At 40.6% G+C, this 10,558-nt stretch overlaps 1 protein-coding gene across 1 annotated transcript; it reads right to left on the reverse strand.

Moving 5' to 3' along the window:
• Positions 1–3: 3 nt before the first annotated feature.
• On the reverse strand, positions 4–10,267 carry sinhcafl (SIN3-HDAC complex associated factor, like). The gene is made up of 6 exons (XM_070898616.1): positions 10,182–10,267; positions 9,128–9,285; positions 7,644–7,743; positions 6,684–6,807; positions 5,696–5,846; positions 4–157 (listed from the first exon to the last, which is right to left on the reverse strand). The coding sequence occupies exons 2-6, from the start codon at positions 9,253–9,255 to the stop codon at positions 4–6; spliced, it is 657 nt and encodes a 218-aa protein (XP_070754717.1). The 5' UTR covers positions 9,256–9,285; positions 10,182–10,267.
• Between the last annotated feature and the right edge of the window lie 291 nt (positions 10,268–10,558).

Here is a 10,558-nt window from a genome sequence, read left to right on the forward strand (position 1 = left end):
ACATTACCAATCTTCTTTAATAGCCTGAAGTGGCGTTTCTGGCCGTGTCGCAGATTCAGAGTCCTTTTTTGTGCTACAACAAGGTGTAAAAAGACGAGGATCAATCAGCACCTCACCAAAACGACCCTTGTAGATAATGCCACAGCAAACCTTTTGCCTGCATTACAGAAAAAAAAGAAAACATTTGCAGTTTGAACAGTGTTGATTTTTATGATTGAACTCCAACTTGCGACTTGACTAACTACAGATTCGCACTGTAATGTTCAACAGCTACCAATCTCAAAAGTGGCAGCATGTTGAAATAGATCCACTTTTACTATTTGGAGATTGATATTGGTTTCAAAAGTAAAATCAACAGCATTGCTCTATTTACATGCATTTTTGTCAAGCTACCAAAGTTCAAGTATCCCAATGGGCTTTTAAGTTTACATTTCTATGCTACAAATTGTTTATAGAAATTCAGTTGAAGCATCATAGGTACAGCACCCTATATTTTATTAATGTCCTCGGAACCACGTCTTGACAGCTTGCTGATCAGACCAGAGATTTTAACACTTACCGACAACCACTGCAATGTTGAACAGTGTGTGCACACAATGTCACTTGCTCATATGTAGAGTAAACAATAATTACACTGTAGCTACCAGTTTAAATCCACCTGTATACACTGCTTGATTTACAATGTAAATGCACCTTGACTGATTTCAATGCTAACATCTACATGAAAAAAAATTTTTTGTGGTGGGGTAGGGGTGGGGAAAGAGAAAGAAGAAATAGTAAAAGAAAATAAATGGTATTATGTATAAACACACACACACCACTCAACTAGTGGATTTTGCTTTCCATTGCATCAATGACTTGAAACCAACTCAGACTGCAAGCATATTTCAACCAATCCAAACAATTCTTGACATAAGATCAAATCCCTTTGCATAGGTCTGTTAAATAAAACAATTGTAAATACTCAATTCTGACAAAGTACCATTTTGACACTTAAGATTAACGCAAAACATACAGCAGTTGTTTGAATTCCAAATGTATTGGCACATGCGGTGGAGCCTGGTCTCCAACCGTCTTGGATCCCCTTGCCACCGGACCAAGACCTTGCTCCGTCACGCCCGTGTGGTGGTTGGTGTACAGCGTCCACCCCATGTTAAAAGAATTCATGCACAGGCATCTTCCACCGTTTAAAATGAATTCATCAGTCACTTGAGTACTCATTTTTTAGTGTGGCAGCAAGTCATCCTTGACCCCGAGGGACTGCCAATGATGATGATGATGATAGAGTGACCACAATGTAATACGCTTTAAGATGATAATTGAGAAGGACAGAAGTATGATGAAAACCAGGTTAATAGATTGAAGAAAAGCTGAGTGAGGGGGATGAGAATGGACATTTGGAAAATAAAATGGGGGCAATAGTATTGGCAGAAAACAATGTAGAACAGCAATGGGAAACATTTAAAACAGTGTTCAGAGTGCAGGAACAATATATTCTGCTAAAAAGGAAAGAACTAAACACGAATGAGGCTCCATGGATGAATAAAGCCATAAGGGAACAATTGAGGGCAAGGAAAGATGCATACATTAAGTACATAGACAGCAGGGGAGTGCATGATAAGGAAGAATACGAAGAGGAACCATGAAATTAATTATTTTTACAGGCACATCAATTAAAAAAGTATGGTTGGGATGAGAATGGAGCCATTCAGGGATATACAGGATAATCACAGGTAACAATGAAGAGATGGCAAAAAAAAATTATTTTGTTTCAGTATTTACCAGGGAAATAGAACAGGTGGACACGACATTGGATGATGAGATTAGCAATGAGTTAAGTTCATTTAAAATAAAAGGAGGGGATATATTAAATAAACAAATCAAACTCAGGACAAAACTCCTGGTCTGGCTGTATTGCATCCACACATTTTAAAAGAATCTAGGGAAGAAACAGAAATTTACAGCACAGAAGGAGGCCATTTCGGCCCATCGTGTCCACGCCGGCCGATAAAGAGCTGTATGTCCCTTGGTCAGTGGCCCTGAAGGTTACATATAAACCTATGCACAATGACTGAAAGGCAAAGAGCACCCAGCCCAACCAGTTTACCTCACAACTGCGACACCCTTTATACTGAAACATTCTACACTCCACCCCAACCGGAGTCATGTGATCTCCTGGAAGAGGCAAAAACCAGATAAAAACCCAGGCCAATTTAGGGAGAAAAAAAATCTGGGAAAATTCCTCACCAACCCCTCCAGGCGATCGAAACTAGTCCAGCAGATCACCCTGGCTGTATTCTATTCCCTGCAGTACTTACCATTATATCGGCACCGTCCAACAAAAGGTCATCCAGTCTAATCCCAATTACCAGCTCTAGGTCCGTAACCCTGCACTTTAAGCACCCATCCAACCATCTCTTAAAAGTGGTGAGGGTTTCTGCATCCACCACTCTTCCAGACAGCGAGTTCCAGATCCCCACAACCCTCTGTGTAAAGAATCCCCTCCCCCCCCTCAAAACCTTCCACCAACCACCTTAAAACTATGCCCCCTCTAATAGACCGCTCCATCAATGGAAATAGGCCCTTACTATCCACCATGTCCAGGCCCCTCAATATTTTGTACACCTCAATGAGGTCTCCTCTCGGCCTCCTCTGTTCCAATGAGAACAAACCCAGCCTATCCAATCTATCCTCATAATTAAGTTTCTCCATCCCAGGCAACATCCTAGTAAATCTCCTCTGCACCCTCTCGAGTGCAATCACGTCTTTCCTATAATACAGCGACCAAAACAGCACACAATACTCCAGCTGCGGCCTAACCAAAGTATTACACAATTTAAGCATAACCTCCCTGCTCTTGTATTCTATGCCTTGGCCAATAAAGGCAAGCATTCCGTATGCCTTCTTAACCACCTGGCCTGGCCAGGGATCTGTGGACAAGCACTCCAAGGTCCCTTTGTTATCTACACTATTGAGATAGCAGAGACATCACTACACATATTTAATAATTCATTAGAAAAAAAGTGTAGTGCCAGAGGACTGGTGTACAGCTAACGGAATACCTTTTTAAAAAAGATTCCCGGGATGGCAGGACTGACATAAGAAAGAAAGACTTTCTTCTGGGGAAGTCCAGAACCAGGGGTCACAGTCTAAAGGATATGGGGTAAGCCATATAGGACCGAGATGAGGAGAAATGTTTTCACCCAGAGAATTGTGAACCTATGGAATTCTCTACCACAGAAAGTTGTTGAGTCCAGTTGGATATATTCAAAAGGGAGCTAGATATGGTCCTTACAGCTAAAGGGATCAGGGGCTATGGAGAGAAGGCAGGAGTGGGGTACTGAAGTTGCATGATCAGCCATGATCATATTGAATGGTGGTACAGGCTTGAATGGCCGAATGGCCTGCTGCTGCACCTATTTTCTATGTTTCTATGTATCTATGTATCTATATACTTAAGGGGGATAGAACATGTCCAGGGAATTATAGGCCAGTCAGCTTAACATTGGTGGTAGGAAAAATGGAATCCCTACTAAAAGGAGAAAATACAAGAACATATAGAAACCAAAACTCATGAATAGTCAACACGGATTTCAAAAGGGAAAGTCTTGCTTGACCAACCTTAGAATTTTTTGAAGCGGTAACAGACTCGACAATGGCAATGCAGATGATTTAATTTATCTGGATTTTCAGAAGGCCTTCAATAAAGTACCCCATAATAGACTGATGAATAGAGCAATATATGGTTCCTGCACTCTGTTGAACATAGTTTTAAATGTTTCCCATTGCTGTTCTACATCATTTTTTTGCCAATATTGTTGCCCATTTTATTTACCCCAATTTCTATTCTCAGCCCCTCAAAAATCAGCTTTTCTCCAATCAATTAACCTGGTTATCATATTTTGTGCGGAGTCAGGGAACAAGTAGCAGAATGGATTACTGGCTGGCTTCAATACAAAAAGCAGAGAGTAGGAGTAAAGGGCAACTATTCACAGTGGCAGAATGTGTGTAGTGGTGTTGCATGGAGACCACTGCTGTTCACAATTTACATTAGCGATTTAGATTTTGGAATCAAAAAACACAATTTCTAAATTTGCGGATGACACCAAATTGGGGTGAGGGAATCGTCAACACTGAGGACGACGGCATCAAATTACAGGAGGACATTAATAAACTTGCAGAATGGGCATATAATTAGCAAATGAAGTTCAACACATAAATGTAATGTCTCACATTTTGGTAGGAAGAATAGGGAGGTCACTTATTACTTGGAGGGTGCAAGTCTAGGAGGGGTAGAGGAACAAAGGGATCTTGGAGTACAAATACTCAAATCGCTAAATGTTGCGACACAGGTTAGCAAAGCCATAAAAAAAAGCAAACCAAGCACTAGAGTTAATTTCTAGGAGGTACAGAATTGAAAAGTTGGGAAGTTCTGCTAAACCTGTATCGAACCTTGTGTACAGTTCTGGTCGCCATGTTATATAAAGGATATAGAGCCACCAAGAGGGTGCAGAGAAGATTTAAAGTTATACTTGAAATGTGGGGCTATACACATCAGGAAAGGATGAACAGGTTGGGTCTCTTGTCTCTTGAAAAAATGTGGCGGAGGGGTGACCCAATAGAGATCTTTAAAATTAGGAAGTGTTTTGAAAGGAGTGGATGCAGAGAGAATGTTTCCAATTGTGGGGAAGAGCATACATAACTAGAGGCTATCAATATAAGATAGTCACCAAGAAGTCCAATAGGGAATTAAGAAACTTCTTTACCCAGAGTGGTGAGAATGTGGAACTCGCTGCCATGGAGTGGTTGAAGCGAATAGTATAGATGCATTTAAGGGGAGGCTAGACAAGCATAGGAGGGAGAAGGAAATAAGAGTGTCAAGCTGATAGATTTAGATGAGGAAAGATGGGAGGAGGTTTGAGTGAAGCATAAATGCCGGCATGGACTGGTTGAGCCGAATACCCTGTTTGTGCCATATATCCTATGTAATCCTATGTTCGACAAGGGTGTCAACAGATATGGGGTTGAGGTACAGATCAGCCAGGATCCAATTGAATGGTGGAATAGGATTGAGGGATTGAATGGCCTGCTACTGTTCCTATCCTGGGCAATGCGTAATTTCTGCTACAGGCCAATTTCCTTAGGATCTCCGGAAATCCAAATATCGATTAGTTTGGTACCAGAAACAGTTGTCACATTACTAGCTAGCTTTTACACATTAATATTTATTTTAAAAGTATATTTCTGGGGTCTCTGAAGAGCTAAATAAAATGTCAGTATTAACATTGCAAGAAAAAGGCTATATTTTGATTTGGTATTTTTCTCCCCATTGCTTCCCTCCCAGTCAAAAAAAATTAAAATCTGGCAGACAGCTCACTTTAAAAGCTGACTACAGGAAGAGGACACATTATCACTATATTGTCTTGGGTAAATTTTCACGCAGAATATTCCCAACACCATGAAGGCCACTGAAAATTTTAAGCAAAAAAGGCCTGAAACACAAATCAGTATTGTGACTGGTTGTTAAATGCATTACACTATATAGATGTGCAACAGATAAAAACATTTAATTAGACAAATAGGATTCTGCAAAAACAAATCGGATATAATTACTGGCAATATATGACAAGTTACGTCCTTTTAATAAATTGCAAGCCAAGATAAACTGAAATAGCAATCAAATCAAAAAGCTCACCTCTTCCAATAAGTCAGATCAAGGAATGAAAAGACTGGTTCTAAGGAAAGGCTTTTCTGGGTTTCTGTATCCGAGCCTTCATCAGACTGGTTACTGTGGCTGGGCGATTGGGAAGGAGAAATACTAGATGTTGTGCTATGTGCATCCGAATCTGTGCAATATAAAGAACATACACAATCAATTTGATGCTACCAGATTTTATACATCTAGATTACACAAAGTACGAGCAAAGACAAAATACAAAAAATGATTCAACTTTGCAAGATATTCAGTGAGACTGAAGTGAAAACTCGACAGTCAAAGACAGTAAATCATTTACTTTGTCAGCATGTGTGGGTGGGAATATATTCGATGTATTATCGTGGACTACATTCAGAAACAAGATTTCCTCGAGGAAGGATGAAAGAAAATAACTTCATATTAAAAGTAGAGATTTTTCAGGATTGGAAAAGGAAGCACCATGGTATATTTGTTCTTCCCCAAGCCCCTCAATGTTTCAGCTACAGAAATAGCCAGAGAATAAATGGACAGAATTTCCACAGGTGATCTGCAATCAAACTGAGGACTCAGTACCATATCCCATTTAGTTTTAAATTGTTTGCAACTCAATTTTTTTTTTAAATAAATGGTGCTAATAATCGCAGATGCTACAGGTGGTGTACAATCCACTGCACATCACGCTGTATGACATTTTAGTTTCGCAATTCTGACACGGAAGTGCCACTTATTTCAAACACAAGGGCCCTACAGCCAACCGAGGCAGATTTACTCAAGAACTCTGCAATGTGAATAATCCTTTAAGAGTCTGAACTAACATTCCTATTTCAAACAGTATTTTTAAATTGGTAACTCGATCAAAGCCAACCATTACCTGTCAAAGCATTCAAATTTGGCTTTTGGGGGGGGGGGGGGTGAGGGGAGGGGAGGAGAAAGAGAAAGAGAAAAAGAGAAACAGACGACAAACACACTAGCAATTAAACAGCCTTACTCTGTCGTTTTAGCTTTTGCTGGAGTCTCCTCAATTTGTTTTTCTTTTTGCCATCACTGACAGATTTCATTTTCTTAGGTTTCACAAATGTTTTTAGACCTGGACCAGCTCGTGCATCAACCACCTGTGAAGAAGAAAATAATTTTCTTTCCCTCAATTGCAGATATTAAACAAATTGACTATTAGATAGTGTTTCAAACAGATTAAATGAAAAAGGTTGAAGAGTAAATCTGTGCAACTGGCATGCCAATGGCAACCACATAACTGTTTAGATTACACATAGATATCACTTCACTGAGAACATGTAGTTGCACAAAGCTTTTGCGCCAATAGGCAGCATAGCTTTTGCTTTACAACCCTTGTGACAGCACATCCAGATCATATGGTCACAGGACAAGCACAGCAGCCCAAACATTTGTGCACTCACATGCTATCGGAAGATTGGTCTCCTGCAATTTATAGTTCCTTGGTGCTTTTCTGGCTCAATGGGCTTTCTCCAATCCTACAGAAATGGAAAGCTATTTCATTGAATGACCCATCAGGAAGCAGATAAATTCAAACACCAAACCGTAATGAATTCCGCCACAGTCGAGGGGCTGTTTCAAATCCAAATCATCTGGCCAAGAATATTTACCATCAAAGATACTAAAGTATGCACAAAGTACATGGCAGTTTACTGACATGAAATATTCTCCACAATTGAAATTCTACCACTAAACTAAATTTGATAAAAATGATAAATGCAAGCAAAAATCTTCAGGTTGTTCTGAATGCATTTTACAAGTCACAATAGATAGCCAAATTCCTAATCTTCAGAAAGGTAAAACAGCAAATGCCACAAGGAAGATACACCGCACTCCATGTCAACTACTTAGACACTTGTAAGTATAGATTCTAACAGGTGTTGGATAGCAGCACACCAACATTGTGTCTATTCGGCTCAACACTTCACACACTTACATGACTCCAGTTCTTTTTGGATCCAGCAGGAAGTTTCTTCCATCTCTTCACCAAAAGAACACATGCATTACAGATATCGCCTGCACGTGCCTCTATCAAACTGTATGAAAGCAAAGACACATCAGATTACTACAGAAACAGATTTTAACTTACACGCTTGCTGATTACTTTTAAGTATATTACATGTTAACTTTGGGCCCCCCTTAATTTAGTGCAGTTGTTTTTGTACTAATTTTTAAAACTTAGTTGAATGAGATTAAATTGATCCGTTTAAAAATAATGAACTTCCAACAACTGTTACACCTTCAATGAACATTTCTGAAGCATCTAGCACACTTTTCTACACCAAGATAGCCAGGTTTCATTGACTTGTCATTCTGGTTCTTTAAAAGCCATTTGAAAGGTTCATAGCAAAATATATTTTTGAACACATTCCAACCCTCAATGTTCAAAGGCTTTTCCCAGTTATATTTCATCCCACAATATAGCCTCCAGCTCAAAAGGAAGCATTCAACGCCCAAGCACAGTTGAGAGTCAAGTGTGACGTACATGAGATGAAAGAACTCTGATTGAGCAATATGATCATAAAACATCCAATACCATGAACAGATTCTCCAGCCATGTCAGAGCTGACATATTTTCATTCAGCTTCCAGAAACTTAAACTTGTTTTACAAAGCTATGCTGAACCACTAAGTATGTCGTACTATTCAGAGCTTATTCACAATTGTGTGGTATGCAGAGCTTCCAATTTCATTGTAGTACGAAAGTCTCTCTAAGTTACTCATTTCTGTTGAAAGCCATTAGTGTAACAGTCCCTAATTAACTACCTTCATCCAGTTGAGTCTCACCACAAGGGGTGGAAATCTGCTCACAGGTATCCACTAACCAGTCCCTCAGATTGGCTGTCAGCAATAGCACTACAATGGCCCAGGGACAAAACATAGATTTTTCCTCTGTCCTTGTGAGGAATAAAAACTTGAGAATGGTCAGAAAATAAAAATTAAATTTACCAGTTTCCTAGTGTCATGTGAAAATTAAAGTTTTTTTTTTGGGGGGGGGGGGGGGGGAAAGAGGAGTGGTGTGGGAAGAGGCGGCGAGGTTAATGTCAATCGGATCCAAAATGCAATACTACCCTATTCACATCTACAAATAGTGTCTTGATTACTGGAGCTGACACTGCGATTTCTTCCAAATGCGGGGCCGGTTGACTTCGGTTAGACTTCGCTTCTGCCCATCTTCCTAACTGTTAATCCCCATTTGCTGGTTTCTGATTAGCAATGGCTCACCCCTTGGTCAGTTATCAAATTCCAGAAAGATGGGGAAATTAGACAGACTGAACGCGCAAAGTTTTTTTTTCTCAAATAGCCTACGACGTGTTATTTCTGCAGCAATAATAAAGGAAGTGGACCCAAGGACTCAACAGCAAGAAGCTATTCCGGAATTGCGGGGGGGCAAAGAGATTAAACATCGATCGGCTCTTACCCAAAACAAAGTTTAAAGCTTTCCTCATATCGTCTGCTGTCGGTGAAACGAGAGCTGGAAGATTTGGTCTTGCAAATACAACAGCCTTCCAAGCTCCGGTAGATTTTGGATTTGTGGAAACCAAACATCGTCTTTCACCGTCTGTCAAAGTCTCCGTTCTATTTTTTTAAAAAAAGGCAATTCAAGCGGATACGGTTTACTTTTCAAAAAAAACGTGGCTGTATTAAGACAACCCCCACTATCAGTTCATACGTTTAGTGGCCTCAAGTTTTATTGTGCTCGTGCTAATTAGAGGTTCAGACCACAAAATAACAACATGATTGGTGTAATTATTATCTATGTATAGCAGTGGCTTGAAGTTTCAGGTCACTGCGAAATCGGCAGTGAATCAGATTTTTTCCTTCACGACATGACTGAACAACAGCAAAAGGTCGCAGATTTTAGCCAATGTCTAGCGAGTGAGTGGACACACCCGTGCCAAAAAATTAAAACCTCAAAAAAATGCTCAACACTTCTAATTTGCAAGAGGGGAAAATAAGATAACCACAATTAATTTTAAAAAAGGAAAGTTTTTTCGTCTCCATATACAAAGCCTGCGACATCACATTCTCGGTGCAAACTGACCTATTTTCACACAATGTGTCCAGTAGCAACAGCCAGACAAAACAGCCGACAACTCCACCACAAAAAGACATCTAGTCTGATCCAGAGGAGCATCAGACACCGGGATTAAATCATCCCACTGCGTGTATCCAGAGCACCCTCGCCGATCACCGTTATGTCGAATGGTGCCGACCACACTGGCTGGGAATGGTAGCTTTCTTTACCTTTGCCTCGGTCTGTGACATCGTGTTGCCTGACTCAATGCAGTCAGAAAAAAAAGGCCACACACGTTTGCGCTCTCTCCATTAAGCGTGGCGTGCTTTCCCCCCTCCCATTACAAAAAAAAAGACCGGAAAGCTATTTTTTTTTTTAAAGAGGGAAAACCAGCAACACCAACCTCACAATCTGGTTATAACAACATCCATGAACAAAATTATAATCTTTCCCGTACCTGCGGTCTCAGACCATTAAAAAAAACAGCGCCAACACGTTGTGATGAATGGATTCCCAACAATAAACTCAAGACTGGAGCAAAGACTTGGAAGAGTGGTGAGGAGCCGGCGCCGCTGGCAGCAGCTGAAGTTTAGTTCAGCCGGTGTGGAGCAGTGTGGATAGATGTCCGCCACACTGTAGCGCCTGCGGATATCCGAGGCGCTTGCAACGCAACAGCCTGGAAACCGAAAGTTGCCGCGTTCACTGCAGACACATTGTAGACTTCTTGTTTGAAAAAAAAATCAAGATTTCCCCTGACGGCGCTGCCCTCCTCTTCTCTCCCCCCCCCCGGTGTTCAGCGGGTCCTGAGCGACGCCAGCAATGCGGAGACCACTC

The sequence above is a fragment of the Pristiophorus japonicus genome, chromosome 14 (assembly GCF_044704955.1).
Source record: "Pristiophorus japonicus isolate sPriJap1 chromosome 14, sPriJap1.hap1, whole genome shotgun sequence".
Classification (NCBI taxonomy): Eukaryota; Metazoa; Chordata; class Chondrichthyes; family Pristiophoridae; genus Pristiophorus; species Pristiophorus japonicus.

Bases quoted from the DNA above. Each gene is read 5' to 3' on its own strand.
- sinhcafl (XM_070898616.1), bottom strand. From the start codon at position 9,255: ATGTTTGGTTTCCACAAATCCAAAATCTACCGGAGCTTGGAAGGCTGT. The intron at 6,808-7,643 runs GTAAGTGTGTGA...TCTTCTTCACAG, and splicing joins CCAAAAAGAACTGGAGTCAT to GTGGTTGATGCACGAGCTGG. The intron at 158-5,695 runs GTGAGCTTTTTG...TCTGTAATGCAG, and splicing joins GATCTGACTTATTGGAAGAG to GCAAAAGGTTTGCTGTGGCA.